The sequence below is a fragment of the Rana temporaria genome, chromosome 11 (genome assembly GCF_905171775.1).
Source record: "Rana temporaria chromosome 11, aRanTem1.1, whole genome shotgun sequence".
Lineage (NCBI taxonomy): Eukaryota > Metazoa > Chordata > Amphibia > Anura > Ranidae > Rana > Rana temporaria.
Window position 1 is genome coordinate 18,713,207 of NC_053499.1, and position 18,380 is coordinate 18,731,586.

The 18,380-nt window shown below is 46.0% G+C and overlaps 1 protein-coding gene across 2 annotated transcripts in view; it reads right to left on the reverse strand.

Annotated features, from left to right (window-relative positions):
- Positions 1-3,228: 3,228 nt before the first annotated feature.
- LOC120917081 (catalase-like) overlaps positions 3,229-18,380 on the reverse strand; it is a 70,080-nt gene continuing 54,928 nt past the window's right edge. For both annotated transcript variants that reach the window (XM_040328094.1, XM_040328093.1), the window contains 4 exons: positions 15,396-15,526; positions 14,460-14,567; positions 11,487-11,573; positions 3,229-3,393 (listed from right to left, as the gene is read on the reverse strand). In XM_040328094.1, the coding sequence (XP_040184028.1) occupies positions 3,346-3,393; positions 11,487-11,573; positions 14,460-14,567; positions 15,396-15,526 (374 nt within the window). In that variant the 3' untranslated portion in view covers positions 3,229-3,345. The remainder of the gene's footprint in view (positions 3,394-11,486; positions 11,574-14,459; positions 14,568-15,395; positions 15,527-18,380) is intronic.

An 18,380-nucleotide genomic window follows, 5' to 3' on the forward strand; every position in this document is an offset into this window, starting at 1 on the left:
CTTAAACAAACGCCGGCATAGATTCAGAGTTAGGTCGGCTTATCTACTGATAAGCCGGCCTAACTCTTTGTGAATCTACCTACTAATGTCTAAATGTCAAACGGTTGGTGGGCCATCATAATGACGAACATAAGCTGATGTGGTCATCAGGTCAATGGTCTTTCCATCCCACATGAGTGGATACCAATTGGGAAGAACAATTATTGACACATTAGGTCTAAACCTTTCATGGCCACCCCACCCCAGATATACCTCTATTATCCATCCTCCTTGGTATTAGTTCCAACCAGAAAAAAATCTGCTATGCCTTGTCATTGTCTACATCTAGACCGCTCATCCCTCTGTTCTGGGACACCAGAACCAGATATCACCCACACCTTTAACCTTATGGTAGATACCATGACTAATATCATAAGAATGGAGGAGATACAAGCCAACAATAACAACTGAAGGGAGGCTTGTGTCCCAATGGTACATATGGATGGACCTCTAATTCTCACACCTTATCCTCTAACCTACATTAAACTTTCTCCATACGAAGGAATTGAATTGGACATGCTCTTATCACTGCTCCCCACAGGGCCGATCCTAGGGTCACAGACGCCTGGGTGCAGAAATATTTCTGGTGCCCCCCTCATGGGCGTGGTCATCTTACCAACTCCTCCCCTTTACAAATGTTTCTATGGAAACGACTCAAACACAGAGATGCTCCCCTAACACAGACATGGAGAACACGTCATGCACAGACCGCCCCCCAGCGACATCACTGCATGGCTGGTCTCTCTTCACACAGAGACATCCGTTGCTTCACTCTCTTCCTCTGACAGGAGGAGGGAGGGGGGACGGGCTTGGGCAGGAAACACAGTGGCGGCGGCGCTGACCGGTGGAGAGGGTCGCCTCTGGACACGGACAAGGAGAGGAGGAAGGAGGGGAGCACTCTGACGCTTTAGTGCCCCCACCTCTGTGGCGCCTGGGTGCACTGCACCCCACGCACCTGCCTAGGATCAGCCCTGGCTCTCCACTTCTAATGGTGATACCTGGTCACATCTATTACAAGCTTTCCCCTGTCATTTCCTATCCCTCTTAGCTGCATCATCATTTGCCCTAGTATTCATTTACCTTTCTTACTTTCTACTCTCTTCGTTTAATCCTTTTTATCACCTTCAGGTTTTCGGATTGGCTTCAAATTTTTATTTTTACATTTACGCATACTGGGTAGCAATATCCCACATAAAGATCAAAGACGGCATACCCATACTCTTCTGTATACGTCGCCTAAACGTATTTCTCTACTGTTGACCCTGTAGTATGGCTCATTCTTCAAAGTACTTATTAAAGAAAAACTCCATCTTTCCACACACTTTACAGGCTGGCCCAAACAATGTCCCTCACTAACCTTTGAGGCCGCTGGACGTGCGGTATAAAATGTATGTAGCTGCAGAATTTTTTTGGGCTGGGCTACTGAAAAAAATTGAATAGTGCCACATCCCTTAATATATAACAGTATATAACAGTATACAAGAACAAGGTTTATGGGACTTTTAAGGCACAAGAAAGACAATTTAATAAGTTAAAATTGCACTAGAACAGTGATGGCGAACCTTGACACCCCAGATGTTTTGGAACTACATTTCCCATGATGCTCTTGCACTCTGCAGTGTAGTTGAGCATCATAGGAAATGTAGTTCCAAAACATCTGGGGTGCCAAGGTTCGCCATCACTGCTCTAGAATGAATACATAAGATGACATTCAAAAAAACGGATCATTAATATACAAACAAGGGTGCAAAACTGATTAGTCTCTACATGTTTCGCCGTTTAGATGGCTTCTTCAGGAGAACTTTGCTATCAGGAACAATGTACTGTATATGATCACTACAATGAAAAAGTACATATTTAGAAACAAAGAACAAACAAGAAAGAATACATATGTATTCTTTCTTGTTTGTTCTTTGTTTCTAAATATGTACTTTTGCATTGTAGAGTGATCATATACATTGTGCCTAAAATCAAAATTCTAATAAAGAAGCCATCTAAATGGCGAAACATGCAGAGACTAATCGGTTTTGCACCCTTGTTTGTATATTAATGATCCATTCTTTTGAATGTCATTTTATGTATTCATTCTAGATCAATTTTAACTTATTACATTTATATTTTTGTGTTTCTTGCGCCTTAAAAGTCCCATAAACCTTACTCTCGTGTATGTAGCTGCAGGTACATACAGCATACTGCGTTGTGTTCCGGGTGTGAGCCGATACTTCCTGTCTCATACCCGGAACACAGAAGAGTCTACCGCAGTGGCGCTCAGAGCAAGGAATGTATTTTTTTAATAAATACAAAGATTATTTTGATTGGCTGAGTCAGAGGTTGTCATCTTCAGCCTGCCTCTCTGACTCAGAAGAATCTTTGTATTCATTAATAGAATACATTGCTTGCTCTGAGCGGCACTGCGTTAGCCTCTTCTGTGTTCCGGGTATGAGATTAGAAGTATCGGCTCACACCCGCAACACAATGCTGTATGTAGCTGCAGCTACATACAGTTTATACCGCACATCCAGCGGCCTCACAGGTTAGTCGCTGGCCCAAACAAACTAAGTAAAGTGTGTGGAAAGTTGGAGTTTTTCTTTAAAAGGTTGTTAACTATGTAATTTTCTAAAATGATAAGAAACAGATTCAACTTTCCTTGTTTTTTTTTACCTTTATACAGACAGCAATACAATCTTGACAGAGATTCTAATCCTTCCTCACTATACATAAAAATTCCCCAATCTATCCATAAGGCCTCGTACAGGCGATCGAACATGTCCGATGAAAACGGTCTGCGGACCGTTTTCATCGGACATGTCCGCTGGGAGATTTTGGTCTGATGGCTGTACACACCATCAAACCGAATTCCCCGCGGACAGACAGCGCGGTGATGTGGCGGTGACGTTGAGACGCCACGTCCGCAAACCAGGAAGTAAAATGCTTCCACGCATGCGTCGAATCCATTCGGCGCATGCGGGAGATTTCGGTCCGCTGGTTAGGTGTACTAACCAGCGGACATGTCGGACGGACAGGCTTCCAGCGGACAAGTTTCTTAGCATGCTAAGAAACTTTTTTCCGCTGGAAACCTGTCCGCTAGGCCGGAAAATTGTCCGACGGACCAGTTTCAGCGGACATGTTCGGTCGTGTGTACAAGGCCTAACTGAAAGGAAAGAAAAATCTTATTTTAACTTTTACAACTTTTAACATTAAAAAAACTTTAATATGCTTAGTTATAAAATGGTAGGAACATTAAGGCTTTAGTAATGAAATGAGAATGTATTCTTCCTTTCTCCGTCTGTACAAGTTTCCTGTCCCCTACTGCGCCTTGGGAGACGTGTAGCGAGTATAATTGTGCAGGGGTTCCTACAGGAAAGGGAAAAAATATTAATTAATATTAGTCCAGGAGAGGAGTCTACAACTGTCCAAGAATCAGGGTAATGCCTTGTACACACAATCGGTTTTCCCGGCGATAAAAAGTCAGCCGGGAAAACCGAGAACCTGCTCGGTAGCTTTTTCCCCCTACACACGGCCAGTTTTCCCAACAGGAAAACTGCAATGTGAGCTTTTGGTCGGGAAACCCGGCCGTGTGTATGCTCCACCGCAGCTTTTCCCCTATAGGGAAACTGTCGGCTTAAAAACCGGCGGGGAAAAAGAGAACATGTTTTAATTTTTCCCACCAGGATTTCCGGCCAGGGGAGCATACACACGGCCGGGATTCACAGCCAAAGCTCACATGGCAGTTTTCCTGTCGGGAAAACCGGTCGTGTGTACGAGGCATGAGGCTGGTTTTCAGCTTTAGCCTGTGAAATGCTCAGCACATTAGGTAGCAAAACAAATAAGAGAACTTAAAGTATATATTGTTGGTCTGGGGCTCCGGGTTGACCATGCATAGGGGCCCCTGCACTTTCGCCAAAGCAGCTGGTCCTTGAGCCCACACTGCCCTAAAATTGGGGGCCCCCATGATGGCACTGAGAGTGATAGATACACAGGGGAGGCAGTCTGCCTCCTACCTACTTGATGTCTGTTTACCTGCACTGTCATCGTTGTAGGGGCCCCAGAGCATTTCTTTGCCCAGGGGCCCATGATGCTATTAAGACGGCCCTGCAGTACTGGATTAAGTTATACAGATTGGTGCCATGCAGTGCATAGTTTGCATTTAGGATATTGTGCTTTCTCACCACCCTGGAGGAATTTGATTTCCTTTGTCAGTGGACTGTACGATTTCCCTAAAGTTTACTCACTTGGTTAGCTTTTCTCAACCAGGATTTCATGGAACCATAGGGTACCTCCAGAAGTTGCTAGGGGCCCCTTGAATGGTGGCTGATTGACCTCCCATGGTGCCTGTATAGTTTCAAACCCAACACCATTTGGTAGAGTCAGTGGCATGATACCTTGGATTATTTAAACTGTCTGTAAGGAATGCATTCTTCGCATTGACCTCCAATGTAAGGGACATTCTTCCCACTGACCACCAATGTAAGGGACATTCTTCCCACTGATCACCAATGTAAGGAACATTCTTCCCACTGACCACCAATATAAGGGACATTCTTTCCACTGACCACCAATGTAAGGGACATTCTTCAGACTGACCATCAATGTAAGGGACATTCTTCCCACTGGTCACCAATGTAAGGGTCATTCTTCCCACTGATCACCAATATAAGGAACATTCTTCCCACTGATCACCAATGTAAGGAACATTCTTCTCACTGATCACCAATGTAAGGAACATTCTTCCCACTGATCAACAATGTAAGGAACATTCTTCTCACTGATCACCAATGTAAGGAACATTCTTCTCACTGATCACCAATGTAAGGGACATTCTTCTCACTGATCACCAATGTAAGGAACATTCTTCCCACTGATCACCAATGTAAGGAACATTCTTCCCACTGATCACCAATGTAAGGAACATTCTTCCCACTGACCACCAATGTAAGGGTCATTCTTCCCACTGACCACCAATGTAAGGGTCATTCTACCCACTGACCACCAATGTAAGGGTCATTCTACCCACTGACCACCAATGTAAGGGACATTCTCCCCACTGACCACCAATGTAAGGAACATTCTTCTCACTGATCACCAATGTAAGGAACATTCTTCCCACTGATCACCAATGTAAGGGTCATTCTTCTCAATGACCACCAATGTAATTATTTTACAATAAATTGGTTTTAGCAGAGGTTTATCGAGATCTGAATATTATTTCAAGGGTTCCTCAAGGTTGAGAAAGGCTGCACTAGAGGGTCCCCAGCCAATTCCAGTTCAAAAGAACACTGAGTGTAACGCTGTCAGCGTTGATACGGCGTGTACGAGCGCAGCTGTGCCTCTCCCTGGCAGCTGCGCTCTATTCAGTGAGATGTCCGCGTCACTTCCGGTGCGCGGACATCTGCGGTTCACGCTGGAACGCGGAAGTGCGTTCCAGCGTACGGCGCCCGGCTCCTCTCATGAGCCCGGGCTATTTAAACCCCCAGGTTCGGCGGCAGGGTGTTCAGATATTGTTGTGGGACGCCTGCCGCCACCTGTGATTCGGAACCGCCTGTTGGAGCCTCTCCCTGTAGCACCTGTCTGCCCAGCAGCCCTATCATCCACCCTGTCTCTGGGATTCAGCTCCACGGTACCCTCTCTCACCTTCTCAGCTCCAGCCAGCTTGGCTGACCAAGCAGCTCTACAGAAATCCCTGCAATCTGGACATCACAACTAACTACCTGGAAACCTTCTCCAGCAGCTGCTACTTAACCGCAAGTACCATGTTACAATAGTAAAGACTACTGCATATATTCGTGTCTGTTACTAAAAGGACTGTACACTTGAAACCTCAGTAACTTCCTGTCAGTAGTCTATATTCGTTTAAACCAAATTTCACTTGATGCACACACCTCCGGTAGTGTACTGAAACATAAGTTTATTATTTGCATCCAAACACAGCCACTCTGCCTGAACTGAATGTTGTCCTGTCAATAGATATAATAAGAGACTGTTTAATGCTTTCTGCTTAATTAGCTTATGAGTTAATAAGCTACCTCGGTTATAAGTTCAGTGTTCTCACTGGAGGTTGTGATGACAAAACCCCAAACTCTTACTATTGACTGAGAGTGAACCGGTGGTTGAACCCTGAGTATCCTCCGCAGCTGAGATCCAAAACTAAACCTCTTAACCCAGAATATTTGCAGAGTCATAACATAATATCTGAACCCAAAAAGAAATAATGGATCCAGCGGATCTCGCAAATCATGTGGTTGCACTTTCCCAAAGAGTGGATAATCTTACAGCTAATATGAATGAATTACGTATGGAGAATGATGCTTTACGTAACCAAAATTTTGTACAAGCCAGAGATAGACCAGAACCAAAGGTCTGTACTCCCGAACCTTTCTCTGGTGAAAGAAAAAATTACAGACAATTTATTAGTTCATGTCGCTTGATGTTTGAACTGCGTCCACGTACCTATTACTCTGATAGGATTAAAATCCTCACGTTAATAACTTATCTCAGGGGTGAACCCAGAGTATGGGCCGATACCTATGTGGAAGAACATGGAGATCTCTTAGGAGCTTTTGACACTTTTCTTGATGAGATGTCTTTGTTATATGAAGACCTCAACAAACAGCTAACAGCTGAAAATTCAATCAGGAATCTTAAACAGGGGAAGAGGCCTGTGGAAGACTTCATTTCTGAATTTAAATGCTGGAGCAGAGAGACTCAATGGTCCGATATTGCTCTTAGAAATCAGTTCCGATTGGGTCTGTCGGAGGCCATGAAGGATGAGCTGGCTCGTGTGGAACTCCCTAATTCCCTGGAAGATCTTATGCACCTCTCAGTGACAATAGATCGGCGTTTGCGAGAGAGAAAAGCTGAACGTGCCACCACCTACCCATTCACTTCCTACAGGAGGTCTAAATCACCTCCCAAAGATTCCCCAATGGAGCTCGGAGTTATTAAAGGACCTTTGACTTCAGCAGAGAAACAACGCCGCAGAGCCAACAATCTCTGTCTTTACTGCTCAGCTCCAGACCATATCGTTTCCACCTGTCCTCTTCTTAAGAGAAATACTGAAGGTAATTTTTCCCACATTGGTAAATTAAATTCAGTTGAAACCACATCTAATCATTATGTCTTTATTCCTCTTACCCTGCAGTGGGATCAAGAAGAGATTATTCTTGAAGCAATGGTCGACAGCGGAGCCTGCGGCAACTTCATAGATTCAACTGTTGTAAAATTTAATAAAATTCCTTGTGTGTTCAAGCATACTCCCGTGTCACTCACTTTTATTGATGGTTCTAGTTCTTCTTCCGGTCCAGTTTCAACTCAAACAACCCCTCTTGGGGTTACTTGTGCGAGTGGTCATACGGAGACCTTAATTTTTGATATTATTTCATCCCCTGTATTTCCTATAGTTCTAGGTCTTCCATGGTTACTTCTTCATCAACCTACTTTCCTATGGTCCACAAACTCTCTTTCCCTACAGTCTAACTACTGTAAAGAAGTCTGTTACCCTTCCTCCATGATCTCTTTTTCAGAAGGACACCCGACTAATCTGCCAGATTATTTAAATGAATTTGCTGATGTCTTCAGCAAGACCAATGCAGACATGCTTCCACCACATAGGAGTTATGACTGTCCTATAGACCTGATTCCTGACAAGCCTATACCTACTGCCCGGATTTACCCCTTATCACAACCAGAGCTGGTACATTTGAAAGAATACCTGGATGAGAATCTCAAGAAAGGATTTATTAGGCCCTCCACTTCTTCAGCAAGTGCGGCATTGTTCTTTATTAAGAAAAAAGATGGATCACTTCGGCCAGTAATTGACTATCGCTCTCTCAATAATATCACTATCAAGAATAGGTATCCGTTACCACTTATTCCAGAACTCATTGAACGTCTCCAAACCTCCAAAATCTACACAAAACTAGATCTCAGGGGGGCTTACAACTTGATAAGAATTCGGTCGGGGGATGAATGGAAGACTGCCTTCAAGACGCGATACGGTCTTTTCGAGAGTGTGGTTATGCCCTTTGGGTTATGTAATGCCCCAGCAACCTTTCAGAGATTCATTAATGATATTTTCCACGATCTGCTAGACATTTGTGTTGTAGTTTACCTAGATGACATTTTAATTTATTCAGACACTCCGGAAGAACACAAGAGACACGTGCGTTGGGTTCTGGCTAGACTCAGAACACACTCCTTATATGCTAAACTAGAGAAGTGTGTTTTCAGTCAGACTAGTATCTCCTTTCTCGGCTACCAGATCACCCCTAACGGAATCCAAATGGATCGTTCCAAAGTGGATTGCATCTTGTCCTGGCCGATTCCCCAAACGAGGAAGGCTCTCCAGCGATTCCTTGGATTTTCGAATTACTATAGAAAATTCATCAAGAACTTTTCAACGATTGTAAAACCACTAACTAGTTTAACTAGTTCAAAAACACCTTTCTCTTGGACCAAGGAAGCACAGAGATCCTTTGATACACTCAAAGTCAGTTATACCTCCGCTCCCATTCTTCAGTTGCCTAACCCATTATACCATTTCACACTGGAAGTCGATGCCTCACATTTTGCCTTGGGTGCGGTACTCTCTCAACAATCAACATTATCAGAACCATTGCATCCAGTTGCCTTCTATTCCAGAACACTATCACCGGCGGAAAAGAACTATCCTATTGGGGAAAAGGAACTCTTGGCAATAAAAGATGCCTTGGCCAACTGGAGACATCTACTGGAGGGTTCTTCACACCCTATTACCATCCTCACGGACCATCGCAATTTACAACATCTAAAAGCATGTAAAACTCTATCTGCTCGTCAAGTTAGATGGAGCCTATTTTTTGACAGATTCGACTTCAACATTTCCTACCTCCCAGGAACACAAAATATTAAAGCCGACTCCTTGTCACGCATGCACGAAGATCAGTCAAGGGAGATTCCCCCTCTCTCCATTCTTTCATCTAACCGATTCATTGGTACAACTACGTCATTTAAAGAGTTACTTATCCAAACCCTTTCCCAAGAGGGTTCTCAATTGCCTGAGGGACTACTAAAACAATCTAATGGAATATTTACCTTCAATGATAGAATTTACATTCCACCGAAGTTGCAACTCATACTACTCAAACAACTCCATGATGCTCCTCTCGCAGGTCATCCGGGAATCAGTAAGACCATACATCTCGTTAAGAGAGACTATTGGTGGCCTCATTTGACAAAGACAGTTCAGGACTATGTCGGTTCCTGTCATACTTGTGCCACTAACAAACATTCACGGAAGCCTCTTTATGGACTGCTAACCTCTATCCCAGTACCTAATAGACCCTGGGATGTCATTTCCATGGACTTCATAGTTGATCTCCCTAGGTCTCACGGCGCTAATACCATCATGGTCTTAGTCGACGTTCTAACGAAGATGGCTCACTTCGTTCCCTTAAAGAAGTTACCAACTTCTCAAGAGACAGCAGAAGCTTTTATCTCCAATGTCCTTAAATTGCATGGTTTGCCTACCCAGATCATTTCAGATCGTGGTTCACAGTTTATCTCGACATTCTGGAAAGCTCTTTGTCAAGATTTACAAATAGATCACCGCATGTCTACCGCTTACCACCCGCAAACAAATGGGCAAACAGAACGTGTCAATCAGACACTCGAACAGTATTTACGTTGTTATTGCACACATCTCCAAGATGACTAGTTTCATCTACTTCCTCACGCTGAATTTGCTTACAACAACGCCACCAGCTCTTCCTCTCAGTTCTCACCGTTCTACGCCAACTATGGATTTCATCCCAAGAGTATGCCTTCTATTTTACACCCAAATAAGGTTCCCGCTCTCGATCGATATCTGTCAACCATAAAGGAAACTCTGAGCCTGCTCCGCTCTAACCTTGAGGCTGCGCAGCAAAGGCAAAAGAGATATTATGATTCGCATAGAACAGTACCTCCCTCATACAATGTTGGCGATTTAGTCTGGCTATCCACTCGGAATTTACGTCTAAAAATTCCTTCTAAGAAACTTGGCCGTCAATTCACTGGTCCTTTCCCAATCTCTCAAATCATAAACGCTAACGCTGTCAAACTACTACTACCCCCAAATTGGAAGATTCATCCATCATTCCACGTCTCACTTATCAAACCATATAAACCTAATCCATTTCCTAACAGAGATCCTCAACCCCCTCCTCCAGTTGAAGTCTTAGGTGAGACCGAATATCAAGTAGAGAAGATTCTCGATTCTAGGAAAAGAGGTTCTTCCCTCCAATATTTGATACGTTGGAAAGGCTATTCTTCCATTGATGACTCCTGGGAATGTTCTTCAGACATCCACGCTACTCGACTCATTAAACAGTTCCATCGCAGGTATCCTGATAGACCATCTCTTATTAGGAGCACCAGAGGTGCTCCCTTGAGGAGGGGAGTATGTAACGCTGTCAGCGTTGATACGGCGTGTACGAGCGCAGCTGTGCCTCTCCCTGGCAGCTGCGCTCTATTCAGTGAGATGTCCGCGTCACTTCCGGTGCGCGGACATCTGCGGTTCACGCTGGAACGCGGAAGTGCGTTCCAGCGTACGGCGCCCGGCTCCTCTCATGAGCCCGGGCTATTTAAACCCCCAGGTTCGGCGGCAGGGTGTTCAGATATTGTTGTGGGACGCCTGCCGCCACCTGTGATTCGGAACCGCCTGTTGGAGCCTCTCCCTGTAGCACCTGTCTGCCCAGCAGCCCTATCATCCACCCTGTCTCTGGGATTCAGCTCCACGGTACCCTCTCTCACCTTCTCAGCTCCAGCCAGCTTGGCTGACCAAGCAGCTCTACAGAAATCCCTGCAATCTGGACATCACAACTAACTACCTGGAAACCTTCTCCAGCAGCTGCTACTTAACCGCAAGTACCATGTTACAATAGTAAAGACTACTGCATATATTCGTGTCTGTTACTAAAAGGACTGTACACTTGAAACCTCAGTAACTTCCTGTCAGTAGTCTATATTCGTTTAAACCAAATTTCACTTGATGCACACACCTCCGGTAGTGTACTAAAACATAAGTTTATTATTTGCATCCAAACACAGCCACTCTGCCTGAACTGAATGTTGTCCTGTCAATAGATATAATAAGAGACTGTTTAATGCTTTCTGCTTAATTAGCTTATGAGTTAATAAGCTACCTCGGTTATAAGTTCAGTGTTCTCACTGGAGGTTGTGATGACAAAACCCCAAACTCTTACTATTGACTGAGAGTGAACCGGTGGTTGAACCCTGAGTATCCTCCGCAGCTGAGATCCAAAACTAAACCTCTTAACCCAGAATATTTGCAGAGTCATAACACTGAGCTCTATTATGAGCTCCCTGCATCTTTTCTTTTGGATGAAAATCACTGTCATTTGGCACCCGCAGTGATGAAATTTCTTACACTGGGGTAAAATGTGCATTACTATATTTAAAAGGACACCCACCTTTTTTCCACTGTCGGCATTGTACTTATCCAGAAGGGCCTGAATACAGGAGCCATATTCTGGGTCGATATCACTGAAGTTTTTCACCTGATAAAAAATAAAATGTTAGACAAATCATGATTTAAAAGGTCATTGCAACCAAGACAGTTCATTTCAATCTTTGGCACATGCTGACCATCTAAATGACCCAACAGCTGTTTTTGTATTTTAGGGATTTCAGTGGTGAGATCTCTGGGCTAAGTACCCTTCCCAGGTCTGTGCATTATTAGGGGCTCCCACCATCCCTGATGGGCTTTTATTCTTCTACCAAAGAAGTTGAGTGCACATGCTCAGCGTCATATCCAGAGGTTGTCTTTGGGAAATAGACGTATGAGTGCTGTCAGCATTGCTGTATAGGTTGAAGGGGTGGGGGGATTAGCCTGTCAGTGCTCAGACCATACACCGCACACTGCATCAAATTGGTCTGCATGGCTGTCGTCCCAGAAGGAAGTCTCTTCTAAAGATGATGCACTAGAGTTTTCTGAGAAGAAGCAGACTAAGGACAGGGATTACTGGAACCATGTCCTGTGGTCTGATGAGACCAAGATAAACTTATTTGGTTCAGATGATGTCAAGTGTGTGTGGCGGCAACCAGGTGAGGAGTACAAAGACAAGTGTGTCTTGCCTACAGGGAGTGTCATGGTCTGGGGCTGCATGAGTGCTGCCCGCACTGAGGAGCTACAGTTCATTGAGGGAACCATGAATGCCAACATGTACTGTGACATACTGAAGCACAGCATGATCCCCTCCCTCAGAGACTGGGTCACAGGGCAGTATTCCAACATGATAACGCCCCCAAACACACCTCTGCCTTCTAAAGAAGCTGAGGATAAAGGTGATGGACTGGCCAAGCATGTCTCCAGACCTAAACACTATTGAGCATCTAGGGGGCCTCCTCAAACGGAGGGTGGAGGAGCGCAAGGTCTCTAACATCCACCAGCTCTGTGATGTCGTCATGGAGGAGGGGAAGAGGACTCCAGTGGCAACCAGTGAATCTCTGGTGAACTCCATGCCCAAGATGGTTAAGGCAGTGCTGGAAAATAATGGTGACCACACAAAGGGCCAGATTCACGTATCTGGGCGCATCTTTGTGCGGGCGTAGCGTATCCTATTTACGATACGCCGCCGCAACTTAGACAGGCAAGTGCAGTATTCACAAAGCACTTGCTCTGTAAGTTGCGGCGGCGTAGCGTAAATTGGCCGGCGTAAGCCCGCCTAATTCAAAGTAGGCTGGTAGGGGTAGTGTTGTATGGAAATTAATCGTGACCCCAGGTAAATGACGCGCCTAACAAACGCCGCATGCGCACGCATGCTCAGTATCACGTCAAATTTTCTCCTTAAGTTACGCCGGCTCAATGCTTAGTCGATGTGAACGTAACCTACGCCCATCCCCATTCACGTACGACTTAGGCCCTGTAACACACGACCAAACATGTATGCTGAAACTGGTCCGCGGGCCAGTTTCAGCAGACATGTTCGGTCATGTGTAGGCGCGAGCGGGCAGAATTCCAGCAAACATTTGCCCGCCGGGCCTTTTCCCATCGGGCAAATATTCCTGGACTTGTTTTAAAACCGTCCGCTGGAATCCTGCCCGCTCGGACATGTACGGTCGTCAGTACAGACCTAGCGTACATGTCCGAGCGCCCGCCGTCCCTCGCATGCGTCGAATGACTTCGACGCATGCGTGGAAGCATTTAAAAGGCAGGCCCGCCCACATCGCCGTCGCGGCGACGGCGCGGACACGCCCCGCGTATTGTTTACGCGCGGACTTCGTACAGAAGTCCCCAGGCAGACATGTACGATGAAACCGACGGACCGGTTTCATCGTACATGTTTGCCCGTGTGTACCCGGCCTAACGCAAACGACGTAAAATACGACGCTGTTCCAACGTTTCCGACGTCCATACCTAACATGACTTACCCCTGCTTTATGAGGGGTAAAGTTACGCTGGTCGTACGCCTTACGTAAACAGCGTATATTAATGCGCTGGCCCAGGGTCCGTATTTTATCCATCCGTTTTCGGATGAAATACGGACATACATGTATCCCTATGGGATAGCAGGTGACACCTGATCTCATTGGTCCCCGTTATGGTCCGATTCTGCAGACGAGGAAAATCCTATTTTTTCATCCGTCTGCGAATCAGATGAACACAGAAAGACGGTCCGTGTTCATCCGATCCCCCCATAGAGGAGAGCAGAGATCTGACAGGATCTGACAGGGCGGTCCCTGCACGTCATCTGCCGGTGTAGTGTCACAGTTTGCTGCCTATCGTAGAATGCTGCGGAAGTCACGTGGCGGCCAACAGCGCATGCGCGATGCGTTCCAAACGCAAGTGCGATGCGTTCCAATGGATTTTCGACAGTACACACCAGCGAACCCGGCATTCAGGGCGACGTGGATTTAGAGGAAAGTGGCCAGTCGGCCTCACGTCCTCGCTTCGCTCGCTCGGCATCCTGGCTCTTTTTTTAACATCCTCCAATCCACGGGGATGTTAAGGAAAGAGCCTGGATGCCGACCGAGGTTTCACTGGTGTGCACTGTCGTGAATCCATTGGAACGCATCGCATTTGCGTTTGGAACGCATCGCGCATTGCGCAGTTGGCCGCCACGTGACTTCCGGAGCATTCTAGGATAGGCAGCAAACTGTGACAATACACCGGCTCAGCGGGGATCAACCGAGTAAGCGGATGGGAAAGGTACAGATCCTCACGGGATCCGTACGTGTGAAAGGGGCCTTATACCCTTTTTTTTTTTTTTTTTTATATATATATATATATATATATATATATAACTTTTTTTGACAAATAAACATTTAATACAGGTTTCTCTCTGCTGACACTGGTCTTCTAAAAGGAGCGCAAATCAGTGACTGTTTCCTTTGAGACTCTCTCTCTCTCTCTCTTAGGTCATTGTGTCAATAATGTGACTTACCGCTCTCTCTTGGATGAAGAGTTGAGCATCCTTTAGATTACCAGCAATATTCTCGCACAGTCTCTGGCGCTGTTCTGAGTTCAGGGTTCTTCTGTAGAAAGATCTCGCCTAAAACCAAACATGAGGTCACTCATTATGAGGTTCCATTACAGTAATGTTATTAGCATCACCTTAATGTACATATATAAGGCGACATTGTACAGATTTATTTGATTTTCCAATTGGTTAATGGGAGCTTTCAATCATGGAAAAAAAAAAAAAAACATTTCTACTGTATTTGCTGCAAAAGGGACCGGAGTCTTCTAGCAGGGGAAGATCAGTATCTGCTCCACTACTGGGGTTATGACATCCACTACTTAAAGCGGGAGTTCACCCGAATTTTTTTTTTTAACATTAGATTGAGGTCAAGAGGAATCGGGTGTTTTTTTTTAAATCGAAGCAGTACTTACCGTTTTAGAGAGCGATCTTCTCCGCCGCTTCCGGGTATGGTCTTCGGGACTGGGCGTTCCTATTTGATTGACAGGCTTCCGACAGGCTTCCGACGGTCACATACATCACGTCACGATTTTCCGAAAGTAGCCGAACGTCGGTGCACAGGCGCCATATATAGAGCCGCACCCACGTACCTTTTAGTGCAGCAGGACACAGCCAACAATGGTTGTGCAATGAATGGGAAGTGACATCACCCACAGACTTACTATGGGGCTTTCGTTGTCGGCTGTGTCCTCTGCACCCGCCTCCACAGCAAAGCCACAGATGACGGCTCAGCCAGCGTAGGATCGGGTTGGATCGCCGGCAGAAAAGGTATGTATACTGATTTTTTCTTTACAGGGCTAAATAGGTTAGTATTAGATCGTCAAAGTCTGTAGATGCCGGGATTTTCGTTTTAGGGTGGACATCTATTTTAACCTTGCTTCCTGTCCCCAACCTCATTACCTGGGACACGTTATCCTCTACAGAGCTGTCATGGCGGTCAATGTCTCCGGAAGATGCGAAGGTGCTCTCCTTGTGCTGGGGTATATCCTGAGGACACGTGAAGCTGTTCGGATAATAGTTTGGCAAGTGACCTATGGAAACAAAGAGATATAATAGCAGTCATAAACATGTCAATAAATTCTAAGTTCTAATCGTGGTTAGGAGCAGACATTCATTTTGAATGAATACTGACTGGGCTTTTTTTCAGCGGGAATGCGGGGGAATGGTATTTTGTTGTGGGTGGTCCATTGTTGCTGTGTGGGATGATCTATTGTTGTGTGGGCGAACTGTTGTTGCTGGGTGGGGTCTACTGTTGCTGGGGTGAGATCTATTTTTTCTGCGGGGGTCTATTGTTGCTGGGGTGGGGTCCATTGTTGCTGGGGGTTTCTATTGTTGTGTAGAAGATCTATTGTGGCTGGGGTAGGGTCTATTGTGGCTGGGGTGGGGTCTATTGTGGCTGGGGTGGGGTCTATTGTTGCTAGGGTGGGGTCTATTGTCGCTGGCTGCAGGGGATCTATTTCCCTGCTTTTGCTGTTATCATTAACAAATTCCATTAAAATAATTTAATACCAAAAGTGATAATTGGTTCTGTATTATCTAAAAGGGGTGGTCTTGGAATGTGGGTAGGGGGGCAGAACCAAGGGATTAGAGGTGAGTAGGGGGTGGAGACAAGGGATGGTGCTTAGAGGTGGGTAAGGGGCGGAACCAAGGGACGGTGATTAGAGGTGAGTAGGGGGTGGAGATGAGGGATGGTGCTTAGAGGTGGGCAAGGGGCAGAACCAAGGGACGGTGATTAGCCGACGTAACTTGAATGCGGCGGCGTATAATTGTGTGCATTCTTACGCTGGCCGCTAGGGGCGCTTCCGTTGTTTTCGGCGTAGAGTATGCAAATTACCTAGTTATGCCGATTCACAAACGTATGTGCGCCCGGCGGTAGTTTTTTATGTCGTTTGCATAAGGCCTTGTACTCACGACCGGATCTGTGCGCTGGAAACTGTCTGCCCGACAGTTTCCGGCGTACAAGGCTGATTTGTGTTTTGTTCCGCTGGCGTGTACACACCAGCGGACCAAATTCCCGTCGTACCGGAACGCGTGCACGTAAACTACGTACGACGTCACTATAAAGGGGAAGACCAAAGTTAATGGCGCCGCCCTCTGTTCCTCTTTTGCTAGTTACGTGTTTGCTCGTGTTAGTGAAGGTTTGGTTAGAGCTGATTCGCGCTTCTCGGTCTCCAGGCTTTGACAGCGTGTATTCACGGGTTCAGTGCGTGTGCTTGCGGTAACGTAGTTGTCATTCGGCTATAGGCAAGCAGGTTGTTTCTGCTTTAGCAGTTGCATCCTGTGCGCTCGTATCTGTTTGTCACGCGTTTGTCGCAGGTAGTGCTGGATTTGCGAGTGCTTTCTGTTTCAGTGTGTTCTTGACTGACCAGCCGGCCGGTTTGAAGCCATGATGGAGCAGCAGCGTCAATTTTCGCGAGTTGGTGCTGTTTATGGGATGGCTGCTGGATATGTTCATTTGTCCAGTACTTTGGCCAGAAACAGGGGGCGGAGGCGTTTCTGGACCAAGAATTGGTTGCGCCAGCGTGACCAGTTCTCACATATGCCTCTGCTTAGGGAACTCCAGGAGAATAATCCTAATGACTTTAGGAATTTTCTCCGCATGACGGACCCCGTATTCAACCGTCTGCTGGATCTTCTGTCCCCCTATATCACGAGGCAGGACACTGTGATGCGCCAAGCCATCACGGCCGAGCAGAGGCTTATTGCCACGTTGCGGTACCTGGCGACTGGGAGGAGCCTGCAGGACCTCAAGTTCTCGACAGGCATCTCTCCGCAGGCGCTTGGGGTCATCATACCGGACACGTGTGCTGCCATCATCAAAGTTATGCATGAGGAGTATATTAAGGTAAGTTTCCTGGCTCTAATAATGTGGCCAACTAACTTTATTTTTATTTTCCCAGATATGCTGTGTGTTTAACTAACGTTACCTTTTCTCCCTATGCATGTTGATATCAGCTTTACATGTTTTATTCTTGGCCTACCTGCATATTTGTCCCTTACCCAATATTAACCTGTCCAGCATGCTATCCTAGGGACAAACCCACCTTGCCATTTTTTCAAACAGGACTTTTTGGTTTTTGTGTCCCCCCCTTCAAACTTTTATTGTCCCCATCAGAGGGCTGTGGAGTCTCTTAATGAAGTGGCCCTATATATTTCATTTCCCAAATTCTCCATGCACATTTTTCTAATGCAATTTTAATACTGTGAACTGTCACAAGGATGCTTGTAGGATGTATTTGTTACAAAGTACTAAATCTCTAATTTTGTTTGTCCCCACAGCTACCCTCCACACCACAGGAATGGCAGTCTGTGGCTTCCCAATTTGCCCAGCGGTGTGATTTTCCAAACTGCGGTGGAGCAATAGATGGGAAACACGTCCGCATTGTGCCCCCACCCCGCTCGGGGTCCTACTATTATAATTACAAGGGTTATCATAGTATTGTGTTGATGGCGGTGGTGTCGGCACAGTATGAGTTTCTATATGTGGACGTGGGGAAGAACGGCCGGATGTCTGATGGGGGAGTGTTCGCACGGACTGATTTCTATGATCGTCTCCAAGCTGGTGGTCTGGCATTGCCACCAGATGAAGATAATGTGGAAGGACTTCCGTTTGTGTTCCTAGCGGACGAGGCTTTCGGGCTTGGTCCTCACCTCATGCGGCCTTTTCCCCAGAGGACCCTCACCTCAGAGAGGAGTGTGTTTAATTTTCGGTTGGCCAGGGCTCGGAGGGTAGTCGAGAATGCCTTTGGGATACTCACCAACCGGTTCCGCCTGTTCAGGACATCGATACATCTGGCGGAATATAAATTGGACACCGTTGTATTTGCCTGCTGCATTTTGCACAACTTTTTACGCAGGCACTCCCAGACGTACCTACCCGACATC